Source organism: Bos taurus, chromosome 13 (assembly GCF_002263795.3).
Source record: "Bos taurus isolate L1 Dominette 01449 registration number 42190680 breed Hereford chromosome 13, ARS-UCD2.0, whole genome shotgun sequence".
In the NCBI taxonomy this organism is placed as follows: domain Eukaryota; kingdom Metazoa; phylum Chordata; class Mammalia; order Artiodactyla; family Bovidae; genus Bos; species Bos taurus.
This window is the reverse complement of record NC_037340.1, coordinates 23,992,133-24,018,701: the sequence shown is the minus strand read 5'-3', so window position 1 is coordinate 24,018,701 and position 26,569 is coordinate 23,992,133. Positions and strand designations below refer to the sequence as shown.

At 38.9% G+C, this 26,569-nt stretch overlaps 1 protein-coding gene across 9 annotated transcripts in view; it reads right to left on the bottom strand.

The window, feature by feature from the left end:
• The window catches only part of ARMC3 (armadillo repeat containing 3), a 92,357-nt gene that overhangs the window by 38,371 nt on the left and 27,417 nt on the right, over positions 1-26,569 (bottom strand). For all 9 annotated transcript variants that reach the window (XR_003037692.2, XM_005214196.4, XM_059892628.1 and 6 more), the window contains 4 exon segments: positions 24,457-24,651; positions 21,725-21,908; positions 13,568-13,720; positions 13,218-13,323 (listed from right to left, as the gene is read on the bottom strand). Coding sequence is in view for 8 of the 9 variants with exons in the window: in XM_005214196.4 (XP_005214253.1) it covers positions 13,218-13,323; positions 13,568-13,720; positions 21,725-21,908; positions 24,457-24,651 (638 nt within the window). In the remaining variant the exon portion in view is untranslated.

Below are 26,569 nucleotides of genomic sequence, written 5' to 3'. Positions count from 1 at the left end.
AATCAGAATCTTGTTTGTTAACAGTGATTACAACCATTCCCACCAGCACGGCTTTTCATATGTCTCCGTGAGGTTTGTCACACCAAAGAAAGACATATTGGTGGCAGACACGCTGCGAGTGGGGCGGGGGTGCATGTGCAGCAATGACTGGGGGCTGGCGAGTTTAATTGCGGGTTCCCGCGAGTCTATACAGGTGCGAGGGGGGTGGGGCGCGGGCCGCTAAGATAAACAGATCTCCTGGTTATCACAGCCAGATTTGGAATGCTGTGAACAGGATTCCTGACTCTCATTCCAGCCAGCTTTTCAAAGGTAATGACCCGAGAAGTCGAGGGTGTTCGTTAAATTGATCGATTTCTGAGTCCCAAACAGCCGTCATCCTGAGGCAGCCCCACAGCTGCAGAAGACAAAGAAATGTGCCCCCCAACTCTGGCTGAACCCCAGAATTGACAAAAGTAGCCAAGAGATTGTCTCTTTTCAAAGAAATATTTAAAGACGTTTATCCTGTAGTAAGGGACAGAATCGATTAAACCGCAGGCAAAAATCTTAAAGAATGTAAAGTAACATTATTATTAAAGTGAAACCCAGCCATAAAAACAAACGGAGGAAGCTTTGCATCCTATAGCAAAATAAGAAAAAAAAAATGCAAAAAAAATTTTTTAAGTATGTGAAATCAAATTGTTTCCATCATACCGAGGTGCCCTAGCAAGTATGGTTTGGGGGCTTCCAGAATATGCTTTTAACTACAGTTGCTGCGACATCATGATTTTTCAAGAAGAGACCTGCTAGTCGCAACGAGTCGAGTACACCCTAACCCAGCCCCTCCACAGAGAACACACAGGGTTGTTGGTTTTTGTTGTTGTTGTTGTTACCAATTACGAGGCAGTCAGTCAAGGTGCAGGGAAATCAAATGTAATTTTCTTACAAGTGACATGTAATCTTTATTTACCTATCTGTTCAATCAGGATACCTCACTTCCATACATGCCACCTTCTGTCTTAAAAAGCTGGAATGCCTGCCAATAATAAACTAGATGCCATCAGGAAAGAACAACTGTCTTCATTTAACATGGCTGACTTGTCTCCTGATAAAATAGGAATAATGGTCAAGGTGTTAGAACATTCATAATAAGTGGCTTCAGCAGCTACCAAATGTTTCTGTTTAGCCTGGAAGTCAGTCTGTTTACATATCTGGATGTGACAGGGGCCACAATCCCAAAGTAATTAGAGATACCACGTTTTTTATTTTCTTAAATAATAAGGATGCTGAAATCTCTAGTGACTGCACATAAAAAAAAAAAAACCACCGGCCATTGCCTGGACTACCCTCAGCTCATCAGCTCTAATGTTGCTTCTTCGGAGAGACCCTCTTTGATGAGCTGTGTCATTCCTGTGACTCCTTTCACAACCCTGGTGTCATGAATGCCCCTCTCTATGATATCATGCTGTTTTATTTAACCCATACTGTTATTGCCTCTGAAATTACCTTAAAAGTACTCGTGTTGTCTGTCTTCCCGTCCAACCTGTAAGCTTCATGAAAACAGTTTCATGGAGCCATTGTCATGTTCCCTACTGAACCGCTACAGCCTAGAGCAGTGGCTGGCACACAAAGAACACTCAAGTAACAGTGAAATAATTTACACAAGAAACCAAAATTCACAGATAATAACTTCCTTAGCCTTTGGGATAAAATGATAAAAGTGGTAAAGAATGATCCCATCTATTCCTAGTAGAAATTTGTGTTCCAGGTCCCTGGATCAAGGGTAATCACTTGGACGTGCAAAATAGAATCCAGATTCCATTTTTATTTTGTTTTTGTTTTACAGTTAAGAAAGATAAAATTTAGTGAGAGAATTGCTCAGGGAGCAAGTCAATCAACAGACACAAAATTAAAACCATGGTGATCTGACTTTTAGTTCACTACATTTTTTTTTGCAATTATTAATATCTTAAGCTTTAAAAAATATTGTATTTTCTAGGTGGGGGGGGGAAAGCCAGCTTCTATTTGGTTTACTTCATCATTCCTTAGGAAATGAGAAATAAGGGAGACCATTTTGATGCACAGCATTTTGGGAAATTCTTACTAACCTTTGAATGCATTTTTTTTTTCTTCTTTCTTATTCTCTTATAAAGAGAAAACAAGGGTGAGGAGGAAGTGAAGTGATAATGGATAAAGGAACCTGGGAGAAAGGTGGAAGGAGGGAGGAAGGAGAGCAGGGGATGGAAACTCATTTCTCCATAGGGGATGGAAACTCACTTCTCCAAAAGTGCCTTCAGTCTGGTGAAATCCAAAGAGACCAAGAAGGCAGAGGGAAATATTTTGGTGGGAAGATTTGGAGAAGCTTAAACTCAGGGAGATAGTGAGCAGGAGGCAGAGAAAGAAAAATCATGAGCTTTCTTTGGATGTAGGTAGCCGACTGGCTCGGTGTATAGTGTCCATCCCACCTCTGTGACCTTGAACAAGGACTGTGCTTCTGTTTCCTCATCTGCAGAATGGACATGATGATAAGACTTGCTACATCATAGGGAATGCTTTGAAGATTTCGTGATACATTCCATTTCAAGTACTTAGCTCAGTGCCTGGCCACACATTCCAACTATCATCATCATTTCATCATTGCTATCAACAGCATCTTCACCACATCACCATCATCATCACATCATTACCCACGCCTACTGAGTGAGCCACAAGGGCAGAGTTTCTCGTAATCCTGTCTCCATTTCTGGGATCATGGGAAAATAGCGTCCTATTTCCAAATTTGCATCTATGTATGAACTTTTCATTTTCAGACAACTTTTCAGCTAGACAGTCAAATCTCCAACCTCTGCAGGGCTGGAGCTGAAGCAATTTCCTCAAGCATCACCCCCAAGTCTTTGTTTAGGCAACAAATGAGCAATGAAGGCTGTTTTCAGAGGGATGGAAAATCATGGGAAAAAATTAATATAAAAAGTCAAGGATGAGTAAAAGTGGAATTTATGTAGGTATTAAGCATGGCTTCAAATTGAGAGAGAAAAGGATCACACAATATAAAGTTATCCAAACTGTTTGATAATTTCTTCTTAAAATCAGTTACCTTGGAAATTAAGCCTGAAAGAGGTACCAGCAAATTTAAAATAAGGTTATGCAAATGTCAGTCTTTGCTCTCCAGGTAAGAAAAGCAAGATAGATAATTTTCTAATTGAACATTTCATGGGATTCACCTAGCCCTCAACTGGTAGCTAATAAAATTCAAACTGTTTGTGAAGGTTGACTAGGCATCAACTGACACAAAATGGGGATATGGAATCGACTTGTTTCATTGCAAATTCCAGCTTTTCATTCTACATAGTCCTTAAAATCAGAGGTGTTGATCAATATACAGTTAGCAGAGATGAAATCTAGGTGCTGAGGTGGGTAGAAATAGAAAGTATCCACTTGGTAAACTTGGACGGAAATAAGGAAAGAATACTACTTAAGTTTACCATGAAGATGCCTCCCATATATTTTATCTCTTAATTTCAAAAGGCTTTTAAGATAGTGAAGAACACTTTAAATAAGTTTTTTGAGGTATCATCCTGAATACAAAAATCTGATACATCCTTACTACAAAACTGAACTTTCTAAAAGGAACCAACTCAAGTTGTCTTGGAGGATTCTCAACTTATGAGCATTTTAATTCAAAGGAGGTAGCATCTGACAATAAAGTGATATAAGTAAGAATTTTAAAACCAAATAATTTCTATTATTTAACGTCAAGAGCAAAAAATTCAGCTCTAGAGTAAGTACCATATCAAGATTAATTTATGTCGGTTATGGTTATGTAGCACAGGTGATATTCAGCCACCAGGACAATGAATGTGTCAAAATATTTTGAATGACTTCACCTTAAAAAGAGACAAAGACAAGCATCTATTAACACACAGTTCGCAGTAGAATATTATCTCTTTAAAAGCACCACAATGGAACGCTTTCCAGAGCACAATCTTTGAATAATGTTTTAAAATATTATTTTAAACACACTGAAGAATATTTCGGATTAAGTTGGTGAGCATTTTTACTAAAATACAGAGCAAATCTTCCATTACCGTTTCTGCCCCTCCCCCAACATCTGCCTAAACTGCCACTAGGGGTCAGTATGAAGACACAGTTCTCCACCGTCGGAGGAAAATGGGCTGCGGAAAACCTTTCCCCGTGAAAAGCCCTAACAAAGACCATAACTGCACAGCTTTATTTAGCATTACCAAGTCCAGCCCGTACATCAGGTCTGGAACATGAGTTTGCATTTTTTCCTGAGACTGCATTTTAATGTTGTAAATCACAGTGGATTATTTCTATGGTCAATATTTCTTTGATTAAAAAAAAAAAGTGTTGTAAATGACAAGATTACTTATTCCTAAGTGAATCTGTGTGGATTGGTCAAGAATATGATCTAGAACAGATGTTAAAGTTTATTTTGAAAGGGTGTTGGTATGCATCTCTAGCCATCTGGGAGATATATATATATCTTCCTGGAGGGGAATGGCAATGTGGAAGTGAATCTTGTGATGTTTTGCCAACTCTAAGAGAGGTGTTTTGTTCCCTCCTTTGAAATGACCCTCATCATTCATTGCAATACAGCCTCAAGTGCACAAGAAAATACAGTAAATTCCCTACATAGGAACCTTCAAGTTGTGAACTTTCAAAGATGCACACGTATCCAGAGAAAGGAGGAGGAAGACGTAATTGAAGAGCTGAAGAGATTCACAATGCAGGAAATGGCAAGGGAGTTTTCTTTATTTGGGGAGATACTGTTAGATTTTGAGACGCAGGACCCAACTGTTGAACGGTACACAAAGCTTGCAGCAGCCATTAGGAATGCAGTCCAGTGCATCAATGACAAGAGAAAAAGCTACTACCCAGACATCGCTGCATCCTTTTTTCAAGAGGGTAGATAGAATTGCATCCAGCAAGGAACCAAAACCCGGGCCATCAACGTCAGGCATGAATGAAACTGCAGCTTACCCTCCATCTCCTATTGTTGATGACCATTCAGCTCTATCATCTCCCACTTCCCCTTCCTCCTCCAATCAGTAACTCCTCTTGCCTGTTCACCTGATGCCAGTGCCTGTGTGCCAGCCATTGTAATGTACTCCTGTACTTTTCAAGGTACTGTACTGTGAGATCAAAATTGTTTTACTTTTTGTTTGTTTTTTTACGTGCTATTTGTGTGAAAAGTATTATAAACCTATTACCGTATTGTACTATATAGCCAATTGTGTTAGTTGGGTACCTAGGCTAACTTTGTTGGATTTATCAGCAAAATGAACTTATAAACAAATTGGACTTACAAATAAGCTCTCGGAACGGAACTTGTTTGTATGTAGGAGACTCACTAAAGAGTAGCACTAGTCTATACTTAAATCTGCAGAATAAAAGAAAGTAAAATAAATATTTGTAGAAATAAATACATAAGTACACTGCTGCTGCTGCTGCTGCTAAGTCGCTTCAGTCGTGTCCGACTCTGTGTGACCCCACAGATGGCAGCCCACTAGGCTCCCCCGTCCCTGGGATTCTCCAGGCAAGAGCACTGGAGTGGGTTGCCATTTCCTTCTCCAGTGCATGAAAGGGAAAAGTGAAAGTGAAGTTGCTCAGTCGTGACTCTTCGTGACCCCATGGTCTGAAGCCTACCAAGCTCCTCCGTCCAGGGGATTTTCCAGGCAAGAGTATTGGAGTAGGGTGCCATTGCCTGACTACCTTCCACTAACCCTGTTTAATTGGGGGGGGGGCGGATTTTTAAAAAAACTTTGAAAAGTGGTTTTCAAACACTAGAGAGATTTAACATTCTAAGAAATTATTTAAGGTCAGGCCCTTCCCTGAGAATACTGAATGGATAGAGTTGGGTCATGGTGAATAAATGAAGTGCTATGTTTTCCTAATGTTTTATATGTGGCACATCTTTAAAAGATTTTCTCTACACATTACATGACTTTCTTAGGCGTCTTCATGAGTGCTTGGTCACTTTAGTCATGTCCTACTCTTTGTGACCCTATGGGCTGTAGCCCACCAGGCTCCTCTGTCCATGGGATTTGCCTTGCCCTCCTCCAGGGGATCTTTCCAACCCAGGGATCAAACCCAAGTCCCTTCTCCTTCACTGGCAGGTAGGTTCTTTACCACTAGCATGACCTGAGAGGCCTGTCTTAGGCCTAGTACCCTGATAAATAATTCTACTAGATATTAAAATGATTCAGTCACTGCTTTATTTCTGTGTTAGTGAAGAGAAATATGAATACTGGTAATACAGAATGACAGGTCATCCATACAGAATGAGGACATTGAAAAGTTCCCAAAGCACTCAGCATGCACATCTGAGTAATTCGGGGGCATTCTGTCTCTTCCTGGAGTCTCTTTGGGGTGTTCTCCCCAGTCATCCCCTCATTTCCTTTGTTGTGGTCCTGACCACAGGTCACATGATAGCAGGATGGTCCCTAGAGAAGAGATGTCTCTGGTAGTGTGGAAGGCAGCAGTGGCCCAGCAGTCAATCAAAAAATATATATATACATTTTTTAAAGTAACCACTGTATATGCTGCCTTGAGTCACTGCTGTTGTGGGAAGGGCTATTAAAAACAAAAAATAGGGCTTCCTTGGTGGTCCAGTGATGAAGAATTCATCTTGCAATGCAGGGAACACCAGTTCAGTCCTTGATCTGGGAAGACCCATATGCTGGGGGACATCTAGGCAGTGCACCACAACTGCTGAGCCCGCGCTCTGGAGCCCGTGTTCCACGACCAGAGAGCCCACCGCAATGAGAAGCCTACCCACTGCAACTAGCGAGGAGCCCCACTCCTCGCAACTAGAGAACCCACTCGTAGCAATGAAGACCCAGGGCAGCCATAAATAAATTAATTTGAAAGTTAAAAAAAATTTTAAGACGTTACAAATAAGGAAACGGAGATAACAAGTTCTCCAAGATTTAAGGAAATCACCCAGTTCTTTATGGAGATACTATGAACTAAATATGAAGAATCAAGAGTGAGTTAGTATGATCTATCTATATATACAACAGAGACTTGATTGAGCATTTTCTATAGCAAAGCCATAGTTTCAGCTGACCTCTCTACAAACATTAAAGTAATTGTAGTTATCACTTTTTATAATTTAATCTTATTCATGTTTTATTTCTTTTGAAAAATATCTCACTGGCAATTGCATTATTTTCTCATCTTTTCATTGTTTACCAGTATCCAAAGTTTACTTACTGTTGGCATTGGGAAATGAAAAGCGCTGAACACTTTTCATTCTTGGAATAACTGAAAAACTCTAATTCTGATCAGATCCAACAGATGGCAGTGATGCTATAAATTAATAGTTTAAACTATTCTAATATAGAGAATCTGCCCCTCAGGAAATGTCAACCAAGAACAAATGCTCTCAGTAGTTACCTAAATAATATAAAACTTTGATATGACTGATTGGATTTAAGAAGTACAATGTAAATATGTAGTTTAGCTGAAATAGTACTTCTTTCAAAAATAAACAACTTTCTCCTTTCTAAAAAGTATTATAAATTGAGAATTGTCAAAAAGATTAACAATGAACCAAAAAAAGATAATGGTGTCCAAATTAACTAACTGGATTACATTTTTAATGCTTTTTAAAAGAATTATTTATTTATTTGGCTGCACTGGGTCTTAGCTGTGGCATATGGGACCTAGTTCCCCAACCAGGGATTGAACCTGGGTCTACTGTATTGGGAGCTCAGAATCTTAGCCACTGGACCATCAGCAAAGTCCCCCGGACTACATATTTATATAAAATTAATTGTTGTTTCTCTGTTTCCATTTTCACCTATTTCTTTCTATGGTGGTTGTTTTAACCTCACTTGTTACTTATTCACTTAAAAATGACTTTACTTTTTCCCCTCCTATCACTTTAAATAAGTGACTCTGGCTCTTCTTGTCCTCTTTTCCTGTACCCTCAAATAGTTATTTTTATTCTTATTCATTGTCTTTTGTCCACTTTGAGTGACCTTTATTCTGCAGATAATACAGAATGAAAAGTAGCTAGAAGATTCTTAGAACTAAGTTACTCTCCACTTTGTGAATGAAATTATGTGAAAACAGACAACGCAGTACAGATGATCACTTTCTATTTTAAGTTATCGGCATTGGCTGACAACAGACAGATCTTCCTTCATTGTCATTTTCCTTTTGATTGTGTTGTTGGTGTGGGCACACTCCCCCCCAGAATGCTATTATGGGATGGGGACGACTCTAGATGCTTGTTGTGTGTCAGTGAGTTAAACAGACAAAGGTGCTGGGAGCTGGTCGGAGAACAGAAGAACGAGCTGTGTGTTGCTAAGAAAACGCTAAGTGCTCTGAGAAAAGGGCAGCAGGAAAGGAGGATGGACAAGGTATGTGGGTGGTGCGCTGTGACCACAGTGGTCACCATCAGCCTTCTTGGGATGGCATTTGGGCAGACTTGAGGGGGTGGGGAACTGCGTGGTGGGCATTCATGGAGTAGAAGAACATTCCATACAGAAAGGATGGTCATGCAAAAGGCCTAAAGCAAAACACTCCTGGGAGGTGAACGAACTTCTAGAATAACTTTATTGTCTATTTTACTCTTCATCATTTTACTCCCTGACATTGGCTTGTTTGTTTATAAGTAAAAGGGTTTGTGTTTGTTGAATTATTTTTTAAATTACACTTTCACTTATGCATAACTCAAAAATACCTGGAGACTTCACATATCCAGAACACACATGAGAACTATCAGAAAAGAAAAGAAAAGAAAGAAATGGCCTGTGAGGACCCAAACACCACTTAGAGATGTGGCCTCAGGTCCTCCATTATTGCTTTTATATAAAATTTAATAAAGCTAGGTTACCTGGTGTGCAAGCTTTACACTGACTGAAAAGAAGGGATTTGAAGAGAACATTGGCAGGGTTGGCCCTACCCATCAACTCTAGAGACAGCAACATTAACACTGCCAGCCTGTGTAAGGATCAATAAAATGTATCAGCCCAAAGGCGCTCTACCTGGAGGCTGTCCTCAGCAACTGGGCAAGCACCCACCTTCCCTAAGGGGCCTGAGTACAGTACCATGGAGTGTATGACAGCCACTTACTCAAAATGATAGCTGCAGCGCATCCCCTCTCCCCTCCCAAGTTTAATGACTGGTACCATCAGAAATTTGGAAGGGGAGGATTTTAGAAGATTTTATTCAAATTCATTACATATTTTTAAAAACATATATTGATTATAGAAGTAAATTTTCAAGTGTCCAGAAGACTTTATCTAGGAAGCCACATTCACAGACAGTAACAACTAGGCAAATTCTTTTGGTATCAATTAAAGTCATACTTATAATTAAAGTTGAAAATCTTCCACAAAGAGGTATGGGTGGTCTGGTGGTTTGTCACTGCTACCAAATTTCTCATCATCATATTTTTATTTGTCTCTGTTTTTGGTTCTTAGAACTTTGACATTCATTCATTGTCATATTATTTTATTACATTTCAATGTGTTTTCTTTTGGAAGAAAGCAAGATGTGTGCAAATCTGAATTCAGGTATTTTAGGTTATAAAGTTTTATGCATATTATAAAATTATGTTTTTAGATTATAAAAATACTTTGACTTAAAAAAAGCACTTGTCAATTTTGCAAAAAAAAAAAAAAAATCATCACAAAGTATGCTCCTTCCTCCAGTTGGTTTTCTTTTTTTACTTTAGAAAATTTTTATTTACCTTCAACATACATAAAGGAAATTATACCAGCATCATATGTTGTCATAACAAGCCAGTGATCATCTAATTCATGAGGTGAGTCTCTAACTCCAGAAAGTGCCCTGAGTTTAAGAATTAGAAATCCATTTTAGGCACCTTGAGATATGAGTGTAGGGGAAGGGATTACATTTTAACAACAAAACTGGAATTCTTAGCCCTTCACTGCATTAAAAAAAAAAAAAAAAAAATTAGGCTACCAAATATCAAGTATCCCAACAGCTACTAAAGGTACCTAGAAGACATCAGTTCTGGGTTTTTGTTTTCTTCTCTTACTATTAATACTTAGATGTGGTGGAAAAGCGGCTTTCTAACTATTTCAATTCCAGTTACCCAGCAGCAGAGCCAAGGACTCGGCCTTCAATCCTACAGTACACTGCTAAGAAAGGGGATGAAATGGACTGTTTCCAAAAAGTGATACTGGAAACACCCATGCCGAGTCTGATGTAAATTTTACAGGTGATTTGAGTAGGTGCTACAAATAGCCAGTCATCTTTGTGGTCTCTTCTGTTGTAGTTAGCTTAGGGGACCCTAGGAGACTGACTAGAAGGATTGACCATGGGGCTTGCTTGTTTTCATTCCTTTTGATTGACGACAGAATCTTTTTCAAGCCCAGTTCTCAGCATTTGGCACAAACATGTCAAATCTGACTCTGTATCTTTCTCAAAACCATTAATTTTCAGTATTTTTTAGCTCAAAAAGTCCGAAGTAAAAGCTACATAGACCTCAAAAAAACCATAAAACCACTTTTATTCAGGTCCCATTTCCCTTAGCAGACATAAGTTGGAAAAAGAAATCAGAATGTACAGTACATGATAGGTTAAAGAAATAACAGCAATTAAAATTGATAAGAAAAATTAAATTACAAAAAGTAAAGTTGATTATCACAGAAGAAAATCAGGCACTATCTAGTCCTAACTGACCTTTCTGTGGACAAAATGGAACTATATCGGCAGATAACAAAAATTTGATAAATGGAAAATTGAGAGAAAATCTAAAGGCAGCTTCTTTGAGTATTACTTATCATCCTGATTGTCTAGGATGTTATATAACACTGTGAAACGAGGTAAGCCAGGCAATCTCACATCAAATCAAGACAGCTATACACTCTAGAGGCCTTTTAGAGTATTTTAGATAATATATAAATCTAAATGCACTGGAGATTGAAGCATTTTGGTGTCACTGATAAGATTTTTGCACTGGCAGGACTATACTGGAAAAATCACTGAGTATGCTGTTTTCAAATTGCTAGTTACTATGACCTGATATTCTAGACATGTGTGTGCTTTCATGCACATGGTGATGCATGCTGAATTTAGGAAACGATTGTGTCAAAGATTGTAGCTCTTAAAGGAACACAGTTTTGTTTTGGTGCTTATGCATTTTGGCTACATTTTTCTTGGGCATTGTTACATTTTTAGTCTTTCCATCAAGGTCTTATAAAAATTTGTGTGTGAGTAGAGAAAAAGAAAGAAAGAGTAAGAGATAGATGAAACATATGATGGGATGGAGGAGGATTTATTTCGAAAAAGGAAGGGATAATTTTAGCAGCAATGCCAGAAAACCATAATATGTGAATGTTAAAAACTGACTCAATGACATGGTTAATTTTTTGGGTCAACTTGATTGCGTTAAGGGGTGCCCAGATAGCTGGTGAAACGTTGTTTCTGAGTGTGTCTGTGAGAGTGTTTCTGGAAGAGGTCAGCATTTGAATGAATCAGTAGACTGAATAAAGATTCCTCTTTTCATTTATAATAAAATCTCACAAATTAAAAAAAAAAAAAGATTCCTCTTTTCAATGTGGGTGGGCATCATCCAATTCGTTGAGGAACTATACAGAACAAAGAGCAGGGGCTTACCAGGTGGCTCAGTAGTAAAGAATCCGCCTGCCTATGTAGGAGACTCAGGAGACACAGGTTTGGTATCTGAGATGGGAAGATCCCCTGGAGGAGGAAACGGCAACCCACTCCATATTTTTGCCTGGGAAATCCCATGGACAGAGGAGCCTGGCAGGCTACAGTCCATGGAGTTATAAAGAGTTGAGTCATGACTGAGTATACACGCACAGAACAGAGGAGGAGGAAGGGTTAATTTCTTGAGATGGGGCAACCATCATCTGCTTTCCTTGGACATCAGTGCTCCTGGTTCTCACACCGGGACTGACCATCACTACCACCTTTCCTGGTTCTCCAGGTCACAGATGGCAGATCCTGAGACTTCTCAGTCATCATAAGCTCATAAGCCAATTCCTATAATAAATCTCATTACACACACACACACACACACACCTCCCATTGGTTCTGTTTCTCTAGAGAACCCTAATTCTCATACCATGTTTAAGGAGGGTAAATAATTGTTTTTTACTCTTATTTATTTAGATTTTTCATTGAGGTTATATTGGTTTGTAACATTATACAAGTTTCATATGTGCATTATATTTCTACTTCTGTATACACTATGGTGTGCTCACCACTAAAAATTTAGTTTCCATCCATCACTGTACAGTTGATCCCCTTTACCTGTTTTGCATTCCCCCTGCCCCTTCCCCTCTGGTAATTACTGCTCTTTTTTTTTTTTTTTTTTTTAGTATCTTCAAGTTTGTTTCTGTTTGGTTGGGCTGTTCATTAATTTTGCTGGCTAGTTTTTTATATTCCCATAAAAGTGAAATCAGATAATATTTGTCTTTCTCCATCTGACTTATTTCACTCAGCATGGTATCTTCAAGGCCCATCCATCTTATTGCAAATGGCATTAATCACTTTATGAAAATTGCCTTCTAGAAATTTTTACTGTTTTATAAGCAACCTTATCATCTGTAGAGGAAATAGCAAGCCTTTGGAGTCCAATAGATCAAGCTTTAATTTCCAGCTCCTCTATTTGAATGAATATGTGTACCCAGGAAAATTAGGGAAACCTGCAGAGCCTCTGTTTCCTCAATTAGTAGATGGATTATCTTGACAATTAAAATTTTAAATGAATATAAATTACATGCACAGTGTTTGGAATACAGAGGACATTCCTTTTCAGCCTTTTTCCATAGGTATTTACTGATGATACTCTGTTTTCAATGGACTTTTAAAGTGTTTCTCGATTTTATCTTCTGTTTGTCCTTTTAAAAACTGATTCTTTAAATTTTTTTTCTTGATTTACCAATATTTGTAGAATGTTGTCTTTAGTATTTCCCAGCATTAGCCAATTTTCTTTGTTCTGGAACCTTCTACAAGACTTAGCCTCTTACCTGCATCAAATGTCCCACCCATTTTCCCAACAAACCCAGAAGCTCTCAAGATTTCGTGATGTTTTTGGAAAACAGGCCTATCTGCCAACTCTTATTTTCATAAGGGTTCTTAAGGAATAACCCAACATAGAAGCATCTGAAAGGATATGTAAACTGCCTTGAAAGGCAGGACATTACAATGAGCTTATCTTGGTCTGTTAAATATCCTGCGAGTCAGTGTTGAATGAGTCTTTTTGTACTCACTTTGCATTAGCAGGATTGCAGGTGGTCAGATTTGCCAAGGCAAGGGCAGCAGCTTCCCTCACTTCTTCGCTGTCACTTTTTAGCAACTGAATTAACTGAGGGATTCCTACAGAAAAAGAAAAGTAAAATGTGACTTTACAGATATCCATGTGAACTAGAATATGGCAGCCTAAACATGTTCAATGGAGAAGGAAATGGCAACCCACCCCAGTATTCTTGCCTGGGAAATCCCATAGACAGAGAGGAGCCTGGTGGGCTACAGTCCATGGGGTCGCAAAAGAGTTGGACACAACTTAGAGACTAAATAACAAAAACAACATCTTCAGAGTGGCTTTTTCCAGTGTGCTTACCTTGATTATTGAAAAATTCTTTGCTGCCCGAATTCTCACACATTGCTGATATAGCTTGGGAAGCGGCAATTTTAGTTCCATCATTTTCAGAACCCAAAAGGCTTACAAGGCATTTTTCGACTTCTAGTTCGTGAAAAAGTTTTCTATTTTCAGCTTTCATAAACCAAAAGGGGTAAAAAAAAAAATCAGAATTTTCCTACAAAAACTGTGGAAATATAAAGACTTCTCCATCCAAAAATGATGGGAATTCAAAATATTTGTTAGCTTTAATCATATTCTAAGCTAAACAAAATATATACCTATTTAACCTTTAGAACACAGTCAATATGCAAAATAAATGTATGGGTATTGCACTTTTTTCATATTCTCTTATATGATATCAATACTATGGCAGAGAAAATTCTGTAATAAGAAAGAGACAAGTTTCAGACTTAGTAAGAACTTACTTTCGCCAGTCATGTGCTGTATTCACACACGCTGTCTTCTTACTGAGCACAAAACCTGTTTATTTTAAATACAAAACCCAATATTTGAAGAACGCCTAAGATGTACAAACCTGTGAGCTAGATGCTCAAGAGAAGAGCAAAGAAAGTAAAAATGAGTAATAAAGTGTGATTCCAAGTCTTAAGGAATTTATAATCATCTTTTTTTCTTGTTACAATACATGCTGACATAGCAAAAATGAAAATAATTGCTAAGTTGCCATAAACATAATATAAACATAGCACAATTCTGTCTGAAAACAAATAAAGTACCTATCATGATATTCACCCCACTATAAAACACTAAATTGAAAACCAAGGTATTCTTAATGTTCTTTTTGTTCCTGATGTTTTTCTCTCAATTTAGTTTGATTTTCTAATAAGTGACAGCCTCATTACTATACAAAAGCAAATACTACATTGAATTAAATTCAATGCAGTATTTAGAGTATAGAATATTAAACAATTTTTTGTTTTGCATTCTATATTTAATCCTAAATAAATTACTATTCATTAAAAGCATATACTAGGCAATACTTACATTAAATCAAACTCATTTTTAATGTTATAATAGAAAAAAAAAACAAGTTGGAAAAGAAACAGTTTACAAATAATTTCTTGCTAATTACAGTTTCTTAGAAAATTTTGTCATAAGTTTGATTCTCATTAATAGATTGCCAGGAGAAATATCAACAATATCATATATCAGATGATACCACTCTAAAGGCAGAAAGTGAAGAGGAATTAAAGAGCCTCTTGATAAGGGTGAAAGATGACAGTTGAAAAAGCTGGCTTAAAATTCAACATTCAAAAAACTAAGATCATGCCATCCAGTCCCATCACTTCATGGCAAATAGTAGGGGAGAAAGTGGAAGCAGTGATTTTCTTGGACTCCAAAACCACCGCAGATGGTGACTGTAGCTATGACAAACCTAGACAGCATATTAAAAAGTAGAGGCATCACTTGGCCAATAAAGGTCTCTATAGTCAAAGCTATAGTTTTTTCAGTAGTCATTGTGAGCTTTGGACAATTAAGAAGGCTGAGCACCAAAGAATTGATGCTTTTGAATTTTGGTGCTGGAGGACACTCTTGAGAGTCCCTTGGACTGCAAGTCAATCCTAAAGGAATCAATCAAGTCAAACCAGTCAATCCTAAAGGAAATCAACCCTGAATATTCATTAGAAGGACTGATGCTAAAGCTGAAGCTCCAGTACTTTGGCCACCTGATGTGAAGAGCCAGCTCACTGGAAAAGAATCTGATGCTGAGAAAGACGGAAGGCAAAAGGAGAAGGGGGCAGCAGAGAATGAGATGGTTACATAGCATCACCAACTCAATGGACCTGAATTTGAACAAACTCCGGGAGATAGGGAGGATAGGGGAGCCTGGTGTGCTGTTGTCCATGTTGTCCAAGTCTTTAATAAAGTCAATGTAAATGATTAAAATAGAAGGATGTGTGATATATGCTCTTAGAATGTAAATGTACAAAAAAAGAATCAGTCAGTTCAGTCACTCAGTCAGGTCCGACTCTTTGCAACCCTGTGGACTGCAGCACACCAGGCCTCTCTGTCCATCTCCAACTGCCGGAGTTTACCCAAACTCATGTCCATTGAGTCAGTGATGCCATCCAGACATCTCATCCTCTATCACCCCCTTCTCCTCCCGCCTTCAATCTTGCCCAGCATCGGGGTCATTTTAAATGAGTCAATTCTTCACATCAGGTGGCCAAAGTATTGGAGTTTCAGCTTCAGCATCAGTCCTTCCAATGAATATTCAGGACTGATTCCCTTTAGGATGGACTGGCTGGATCTCCTTGCAATCCAAGGGACTCTCAAGAGTCTTCTCCAGCACCACAGTTCAAAAGCATCAATTCTTTGGCGTTCAGCTTTCTTCACAGTCCAACTCTCACATCCATACATGACTAATGGAAAAACCATAGCCTGGACTAGATGGACCTTTGTTGACAAAGTAATATCTCTGCTTTTTAATATGCTGTCCAGGTTGGTCATAACTTTTCTTCCAAGGAGCAAGCATCTTTTAATTTCATGGCTGCAGTCACCATCTGCAGTGATTTTGGAGCCCCCCAAAATAAAGTCTGTCATTGCTTCCACTGTTTCCCCATCTATTTGCCATGAAGTGATGGGACCAGATGCCATGATCTTCGTTTTCTGAATGTTTAGTTTTAAGCCAACTTTTTCACTCTCCTCTTTCACTTTCATCAAGAGGGTCTTTAGTTTTTCTTCACTTTCTGCCATAAGGGTGGTGTCATCTGCATATCTGAGGTTATTGATCTTTCTCCTGGCAAGCTTGATTCCAGCTTGTGCTTCTTCCAGTCCTGCGTCTCTCATGATGTACTCTGCATAGAAGTTAAATAAGCAGGGTGACAATATACAGACAATATACCAAAAAAAGAGAATATTTTGGTAGAAAAAAAAGTTAATATTAACTTAGATTGCATCGACATGTGGAATGAATTCATTACTTGTGCATATTTTAATTAACGTTTTTTCCCAGAGATATCTTTAGAAATTATAACAACTAGGTTTCTACTTTTAGGTTAATACATGATTTGTCTTCTTTCAACAATGGCTTTTTAAAATCACCCTTTTTCCCAGTGTCATGGTCAGATGTCACTATCTTTGCAAATACTCTCTTGGCCTTTGTTCGTCCGATACACAGATATATGCGAGCAATGTGGGCATCACTGGCACGAGGGAAGTCACCAACACTTCTGTTCATTTGTCTTAAACAATCATGAGCCACGTCCTGGAATCCTATCATTTTAATCCCTTGCTCCTTTTGTTTAAAATTGGAATTCAGTCAGGCCATAACTGTTGCATTAAAAAGCTGTGATTCATACTTAAATCTCAAGTATGTGGCCCCTAAAATGTTTTAAAATATATTTAGTCCTTATTAGTTTTCCCTGAATAACCAAGATCTCAAACTTTTCCGGAATCTTTAACTTAAAATGTCAGATGTATAATTAAGACTTCCATTATGGCACTAAATCAACTATGCTAAACAGAACACCCTGAGTGGATTCCATCAGGAAAACTGACCAAAAGAATTAATTTGAAAAGACTAACTTTGGAGTATGTGGTTGTTGCAATTAAAAAAAAAAAAAACAGTATATATGCAATTATAGGAACAATTTTTTAAAAATAATTTAAATACTGTGGGCAATTAGTTTCTCAACCCTGCTGGGAGTGTTCTCAAAATCCAGCTGTGTTCACCAAACCTCAAAAGTGCTAACTGCAGTGTGGCTATAATAGATTTAAAAGATGAATTAACATATTAACCAACTACCTTCTTTGAATTGCTACACTGAGAAGTATTTACATTTTAATTACACTGATAATAAAGATGGCAAGGTAATTATATTACTAATAGAACAATGTCCTTTAAAAATAACGATTGTTCAGTATCACTAAAATAAAAAGCATGAGGTTTTGTATCTGAAGATAAATCTGTGTGTAATGATGCTTTTCTTACCCATTCTCAGAAGTTGCTAGTGGGCCACCTGTGCTCTTGCTGAGATGTTAATGCCAGTTCATAAACCTCATGGCAACATGGTAATTAACGCCTTCCTCCTCCTGGTGCCAGGTCAAAGGCACACTGATTTAGGGGTGCATGTTAAAACTTTACTCAGCAAACAAAACTGAAAGATTGTGTATATGTGTTTTTGTTCGAACTATGTTTTTGACACCCAGTGATGATTCTAATCCTAACCCTAGTCTATAAAAAATTTTTTGATGATGATAGAAAGTAAAAAGAGAACGTTATAAATGAATACTGATCATTACATTGCTCTTAAAAACAGTATAAGGAGCAAAATTTGTAAAAACCTACTTATGAATGGAGTTAAGAAAATATAAATTGGACTACATCAAAATTTAAAACTTCTATGCATCAAAAGATACAATTAATAGAGGTAAAAGGCAACCTACAGAATGGAAGAAAATATTTGCAAGTCATATTTCTGATAAGGAGTTAACATCTAGAGTATATAAAAAACTCCTACAATTCAATAACAAAAAAATTTAAACACATTTAAAAATGGGCAAAGGATTTGAATCGACACTTCAAGATGTTTTAAGTGGCCGTTAAGCATATGAAAAAGATGCTGAAAATCATTAATTATCAAGGAAATGCAAATCAAGACAGAGAGCTACTACTTCACACCTGTTAATATTAGTATATATATATTTAAAGACAGAAAATACCAAGTATTGGCGAGAATGTGAAGAAATTGGAAACTTCGTGCCCCATTGATAAGACTGTAGAATGGTGTAGCTGCTAAGGAAAACAGTACGGCAGTTCCGCAAAATCGTAAGCATAGAATCACCATATGATCCAGCAATTGCACTTCAGGGTATATACCCCAAAGAACTGAAAGTGGGAACTCAGAGAGGTATTTGTGCATCTACATTCATGGCAGCATTATTCACGGCACCCAAAAGGTGGAACCAATCCGGTGTCGATTCGTGGATGAAAGGATCAACAAATGTGGTATAAGCATACAATGGCATATTTTTCAGTGTTAAAAAGGGAAGGACATCCTGACACATGCTGCAACATGAATGAACCTTTGTTAGAGGAAACTGACTGAAAGCGCCCACCCTGCAGGCACCACGGTAACCGTTTCCGTGAGTTACTTTACAACAGGAGGTTCTCATAAGGAACATGGAACTAAGAAGCCACCACCAACTGGAAGAATTCAGGAAATGTCAAAAGGAGACACCACGTGTCCCCAGAATCCTTTTTGCTGGCATCCATCTTGACTGAGCAATGTGTAAGCCACCAGGAAGGACCCCGAGTCAGAATGATTGGCCAGAGACAACCCAGAAACTAATCCCATCACCATAAAACCCGAGCTATGTGGCAGAGCAGTTCTCTTGGGGTCCCTTACCCTGTTGCTCTCCATTGGGGTGCCCCTTCCCAATAAAGCCTCTTGCTTTGTCAGCATGCATGTTTCCTTGGATACTCCATTTCCAGGTATTAGATAAGAGCCCACTCTTGGGTGCTGGAAGGGTTTCCCCCTTCTGCAACACCTTAAGGACATTATGCTGAGTGAAATAAGCCGATCACAAAAGGACAAATATTGTATGATTCCACTTATATAAAGTACTTACAGTCAAACTCACAGAGACAGAAAGAATGGTGGATTTCAGGGACAACAGGGAGGGAGAAGTGAGCAGCAGTTATTGATTCATGGGTACAGAGGGTCAGTCTTGTGAGATGAAGAGCCCCTGTGGTTGGATGGTGGTGATGGTAGCACAACAATGCGAAGGAATTTAATATCAAGGGACTGTACTCTTAAAACTAGAGGTAAAGAACCCGCCTACCCATGCAGGAGACAGAAGAGATGCAGGTTTGATCCCTGGGTCGGGAAGATCCCCTGGAGGTGGGCATGGCAACCCACTCCAGTATTCTTGCCTGGAGAACCCCATGGACAGAGGAACCTGGCAGGATACAGTCCATGGGGTCACAAAGAGTCAGACACGATTGAAGCGACTTAGCATGCATGTACACTTAAAAATGGTGACGATGGAGAAATTTATACTACGTGTATTTCACAGTTTTTCAAAAAGGAACCACTTTCCTCTCCTTTTCTTCAAACCTGCTCTTCTTTTCCAGTTCCCCATTTCTGTGAATGGCACCATTCCATGTCCGGCTGTCCAAGCCAGAAACCTGGCCTTATCCTTGGCACCACTTTTCTTTCCCCCACCCCACACAGTCATTCAACAAACCCATATGGATCCTCCCAGGGTGCCGTGGGATCTCATGGCAAATGCCTCCAAGTCTATCTCGATCCCACGGCTCTGTTTCAGGATCCCTTCTCCTCTCACCTAGGTCACCGCAGCAGTGCCCTTTCCCAGTCTCTCCATGAATGGTCGCACACACTCTTCTTCACTTTGTAGCAAGAGTGCTCGTTCTTTAAAAAGTGAAAAACTGCAGTGTTCCCTCCCTTCTCTAAGTCATTTGAGTGGCACTTCGTTGTTATGAAAATAAAGTCCAAAGCCCTTAAACTTGGTTTGTGATGCCCATTAGCATTTGATGCCTCACTACAACTCCAGCCTTAACTCTGAGTTTCCTGCTGCATTCTATTCACTGGCCATTCTGAAAACTTCCAGTTCTGAAACTTACCACATTCGGTCCCTCCCTGACCTTTACACAACTGTTCCTTCTCAGAGCACTGCTGCGCCTCCCCAACCCCATGAGGACCTTCTTTGCCCAGCCAATTCCCATCATCCACTCTACATGCTACCTAGCCTGTAAATCACCTCTTCCAAGAAGGCCTGTCTGATCCGAATCTGTGTTAGGTGACCCTCCTAGGGGATCTTCTTTGCCCACCATCAAGCACATTTAATACAGCATTACGATTGTCTGCTTACTTGCCTGCATTGGATTTGTTGATACAAACTGGAGGCTTAATGAATCATTAATAAACAAATTCATCAACAGCTCCAGAGAGGCCGTAGCTCACTCACAGACACATCCCTAGGCCACTGCAGTGCCAGGAGTGTTTATTAGTAGTAGAACTCAAACGTAAGAGCTCTCCATCCGGTGCTTTTGTCACAACTGTATCACGTGAAGGGTAATACACCCACTAAACTCACTATCACCAGAGAGACTGTAACCCAAAGGGACCTTATATAAAAATTTTAGATTTGACATTGCCTGTGTCTTTCCACTGCCCTCTCATCTGGTCTCAAGTAACTAAGGAGGCCTGGGATAGACAGAGAACAGAACTGACCAGGTATGACAAGGCCCTAGTTCCTTTTGGGAGAATTCTGAACTAAGCAATTTTGCCAGCATTAATTTTATGGTTTGTCTTTAGAGTAAGCCTTTATGATATAACTCATGAGGTCACTCTCTCTATTGACTTTGTACTGAGCAGTGAACTTCAGCATACTGCATTAAAACTGGGATTTGAAGAAATCCAGTATGGGTGGAAAAGGAAATGTTCCTCATAATACACACATGGACATATATACAGATGTGAGTATATATGTTTAGAATATAAATCACTTAAACCAGTCAAAGCTGTCATCATTCATAAGAGGAGTGATGTGGAAGGGGAAAATAAAATCACATCCTTTATTAAATAAAATATGCCAAATATACATAAATTGAAACTATAATTTCATCTTCAGTGCTCATGATGTAATTAATCTCTCATATTTTACAGGTTTATGTCAACATAGCTTGCCAGTGAAATGAAAAGTGTGTTTTGTATATAGTATGAGCATATTATTTTTCATAGCTATATTACATGGCACAGCCAGACTCCAGCTGCAACTCAAAATTACTGTATAGATATCATTCCAAATGTGGATTTATTGAAATGACATTTTCAGGATCACAAACAGTGCATGCATTCTGTAAAATTTCAAAATCAGGAGAAATCGAGGCTTAAAACTTAATTTAGGAAAGAACTGTTTTTTAAAAAAAGGTGTAATTAAATCACCTTGAGTTTGTTATATCCTTGGTGAAGCAATCTCTATTTTCACTTATGGGCATTGTGATGAATTTCAGCCTTCAATATTAAGTATAGCACTATCCTCAAATGACCATTTAAAAGCAGACAAATACTCTAGCGTTTTTTAGTACTAATCAGAATCAAGAATACAGGAGGAAATAGGTATGCTTAGTTTATGTAAAATGAGACATACGGTCATAAGCGGCTTTAGCAATGGCTCTTGCTGCGTTCTTCTGAATTTCAGGAATTGTAGAGTTTTCTGCAAATGACAGGAGCTTCTTAAGACCCCCTGTTTGCTGAATCAGCACCATAGTGTCCATATCTTCAATGCAGTTGGCCACCACGGAAAGAGCTTCTATATGAAGGTCATTCAATTCCTAATGATAAAAGCAAACACAACTTTAGAAAACTGTAGTAAAAGCAAGTCACACTTGCCAAATTTTACTACAAGAGGGAACTCCCATCACTCAGAATATAATATAATTAATTTTGTTGTGACAGAGGCCCAGGGAAACAGTTCTGTTTATTAACATAACATCACCCTCCCTGACCATTTGTCCCATCTCTTCTCATTTCCCCTAGTTTAAACTATTCTATAGATAAAAAAATAATTGCTGGAAACTCCCAGTAGTGGTATCCCAGTGAAGTTGCTCAAACAGCCTTTCATCGACAACAGCTTTTATTTTTTTAGGTTTTTTTTTTTTAACTGGAGTATAATTGCTTTACAGTGCTGTGTTCGTTTCTGCTGTACCATGACAAGAATTAGCCATCTGCATACATATATCGTGGACAGCAACTTTAAAATCTAAAAAAAAAAGTGGTTTTTGAAAAAGCAAACAGAAGCTGAAGAGAAGTATATTCCTTAAAACCTCCAGTTGGTAGAAGGAGTTATTGTGAGTGTGCCACTTTCTTGCCTGAGGAACCTCCAGAATCCCCACAGCAGTGGAAAATTGCAAGCTTATATCTGAACAGTTAGAAATGTAAGGTAGAAATCCTTAAAGTGAGAGAAACACGGGAAGGATGCTCCACCACAATGGTATTCTATACAGCATTGCTTCTGATCAAAGAACTCACTTCATAGCAAGAGAAGTGGAGCAGCGAGCACAGGGGCACAGAAGTCAGTGGCCTTCCCAGGGCCCCACCATCCTGAAGCAGCTGGCTTGGTACAGCGGCCTCTGGAAGACTCCGCTACAACTGGAACTGAGCACAGGGCTGTTTGTGCTCTGAAACGTCATCCAGTATACGGTGTTGTTGCTCCCGTAGCACAGTTCATGGGTCCAGGAACCAAGGAGTGACACGGTAGTGGCCCCACTCACTGTTACCCATAGCGATTCAATAGCAAAATTTCTGTTTCCTGCACCCACAAACATAGGCTCTGCTGATCTGCAAATCCAAAGTAATAGATACTTCCACCCAGAGACACAGCAATGAGTCCAGTCCACTGAAATGAAATGACAGCCACCTGGTCTCTTTGGGGGCCTCGTGCCTCTGAATCAATAGGCGAAGAAGAGAGTTACTGTGTGGGTTGGGGTGACTGATCCCAACTATCCAAGGGAAATTGGACTGCTACTCCACAATAGAGGTGAGGAAGAGTGTGCCTGTAATACAGGGAGTCCCTTACATCATCTCTTTGGTAATACCATACCCTGTGATGGAAAACTGTAATGACCCAATGCAGACACAACTACAAATGGTCCAGACTCTTCGGGAATAAAGGTTTGTGTCACCACGTCAGGTAAAGAATCAAGACGAGCTGGGGTACTTGCTGGGCAAAGGGAATATGGAATGGGTATTGAAAGAAGGTAGTTGTTATTGATACCAACTACAACCATGTGATCAGTTACAGAAAAGAGGACTGTAATTGTCATGAGTATTTCCTTATTTTGTTATGAATGTGTGTGTGTATGTATGAAATATCTTTTTCTTCTCTTATCCCCTCAGGTAACATGAGATGTACTGATTTTATAATATAGTATTTTTAAGGTATTTTATTTTAAAAAATATTTATTTCTTTAGCCAGCTGTGCCGGGTGTGAGTCGCGGCACTCGGGATCTTTGTTGCAGCATGTGAGATCTTTATTTGCAGCATGCGGGATCTAGTTCCTTGATCAGGAATCAAACCTGGGGTCCCTGTGGTGGGAGTGTGGGGTCTTAGCCACTGAACCAACAGGGAAGTCCCTGTAATACAGTATTTAAGTATGGGTAGTTTTATATCTTAGTATTTAAATTATGGAATGTGAAGGAGAAGAGTAAACATCACCCAAGGACTTTATACCTTCTCCTCTGGGGAAGGGGACAGTGTGTTTTTGGTTGTACACAGGACAGTTGTATCATGTTAAGTGGAAGCATGATCTTTTATTGTTCTTATTTGGAGATTAATGACTTAGGAGCTCTGTATGGATGCCAAATTGACTAGCGATGGATTTGTGATGGTTAATTTTTTGTTTTAACTTAGCTAAGGCCACAATATCCAGATATTTAGTCAAATGTTATTCTAGATGTTTCCATGAATGTATTTTTTAGATGAAATTAATATTTAAATCAGTAAATTCACTAAAGCAGATTACTCTCCATCATATGTGGAAAATGACTCTTCTTGCCTTACCCTAGAGAAAACTAGAGCAGACAAAGGGGAGAAGACTAATTGCAGGTGTTTGAAGATAAGACCATAAACAAAAATTTAAAAATCTTAAATCTTCTAAGTCAGAAGATTAAAAAAAATTATTTTAGAATGGCCACTAGCATTAGTCTGATTTAATCATGCTGGTAAACTATGAAGCAATAAGCAGATTAGTCCATTATACTTAGTATCATGCTTAAATATAATAAAATTTCAATTTAAAAATATTCCATAATATGCATTTATAACAACACTTATAGAAGAGATACATCTTCTCATAGAGCATTGAATAAAGGTTACAGGTACCTTAGTTTCTAGGATCTTAATAAGCTGATCCACTCCTTGATTTTCTCTTAGCATGGCCCGGGACGCCTTATCATTTGTAATAACACCTAAGGTTTTGAGAGCCAACAACTGAATAATTGGATATTCTGACTTCAAGAGGTCTAATATAGGAGGGATGGCATTTAGTTCTTGAAGTGTTGCTCGGCACCGAAAATCCTGCCAGGAAAGACAAATGTTTAAATAAGTGATTTTTAAAGCAAAATACAGTCTCAAGAATAGAGACACTCTATTTTCTAACAAAGAACATAAGTTATGTTCCCATCTTTTACTCCAGATTCATTTCCAAAATAGCTTAACAACAAATATAAGCAAACCCTCAACTGATAACACCAAAATATTCATATTAGCCCTACAGACATTGTCAGTAACAGGAAATACACATGATCCAGGACTTCTCAGAAGCCACTGTTTCTTTGTTTTTGTCGTTGTTCAGTTGCCAAGTTGTGTCCAACTCTTTGCAACCCCATGGACTGCAGCACACCAGGCTCCTCTGTCCTCCGCTATTGCCATTCCCAGCTTGGCTTTCCTCTATCCATCTCGCAACTGGCCCCTAATATTAAGCTTTCTTCGGGCATAAAAATTGTAGGTTGTTGCTTATTATGGGTTGAATAGTATCCCCTCCAAACATGTTGAAGTCCTAGCCCCCAGAACCTCAAAATGTGACCTTATTTGGAGATAAGATTGTTGCAGATATAATTAGTTAGGATAAGGTCATAGTGGAGTAGTGGGTATTTACTGGTGTCCTTATAAGACCAGTGTCTTTATAAGAAGAGGAGAGAGAGCCAACGGAGGGAAATATAGCCATGATGAGGTTGCAAACCAGGGACCGTCAAGGATTCAGACCTGCTGTCAGAAGCTAGGGAGAGAAAAGGAAGGATTCCACCCAGAGTCTGGGACAGCACAGCCCTGCTGACACCTTAAAGTCAGAAATTCAGCCTCTAGAACTGGGAGGGAATAGATTCCTGGTGTTTTAAGCCGGTCTGTGGTACTTCTGTTACAGCAGCCCTAGGAAATGAATACATTGTTATTAACTAGTACTTCTGTTACAAGAAAAGGGGAGCTAAATCTTAATAAGGAGATTTAGGATGAAACACACGAACACATCTGCAGGATTATTTAGGCCCATAGGACGAAGAACAGTCACCAGAGAAGGGACACTGTTGCACTTGCTCTTCAGGAAGGGTAGAGGTAACACCAGGGGGTATCCAGCCACATGGCAAGGACACGCAGGGGCCAGGAATTCATGCTTTTGGGTGCCTTTAGTGATGAGTCCCTTTGTCATCTTTTGCTGTTAATATATATTTTCTCTATATATCTCTCTCTCAATGAACCCTCCCTCACCTTTGCTTCAATATCTCTTCTTTCACATTCTGTTGATGGCTATTTAAAATGGTGTCTTATACTTGCAGTTGAACTAAGGCTTATCAAATGTGTGTGGGAATTGTTCAGAAACCTGAGCAGGAAGAGAAGCAGAGAAGGCTGTCCAAAGCAGCCGGGAGCTGACCTGCTGGCGATGTGAGGGTGTGCCTGCTGGGTTGGGGATTGAGAGGTTGTGGGGCAGGGGCCAGAGGACAGGACAGGTGCAGGCGACAGGGTAAGGGGTGGGGGTAAAGGAAACCAGCACGTTACAAAGGAAAGTAGCATCTTGCAGATGTGAGCGATGAATTTTGTTCAGCAAAACTCAACTCACTAGGTTTTCACCAACACATTGAGACTAATCCAAAATCTTAGTAAACTGCATAGGGTACAGTAGGGTACAACCCATTGGACCACCAGGATTAGATCAATAGGTAAGCCCAGGTCAAAACTAGTTCAACACTAATATTAGATTTCCTGTTTTGGAAGAAACACATCTTATCTAGCATAAACCCACCTTAGTCTGCAAGCCATTCTATTCTTTTAAAATTAGGTTATGATTCTAAAATGCCCTTTCACGGAGGACAATTATTTTGTGGAAATTGAAAGTATCAACACTAAACTTCATTTTATTCTCTGAATGATAACTACTAAATAATACTGAGATGAACTGATGAATCAAAACTGGAGCATTTTAATAAACTTTTTCCTTTTTTAA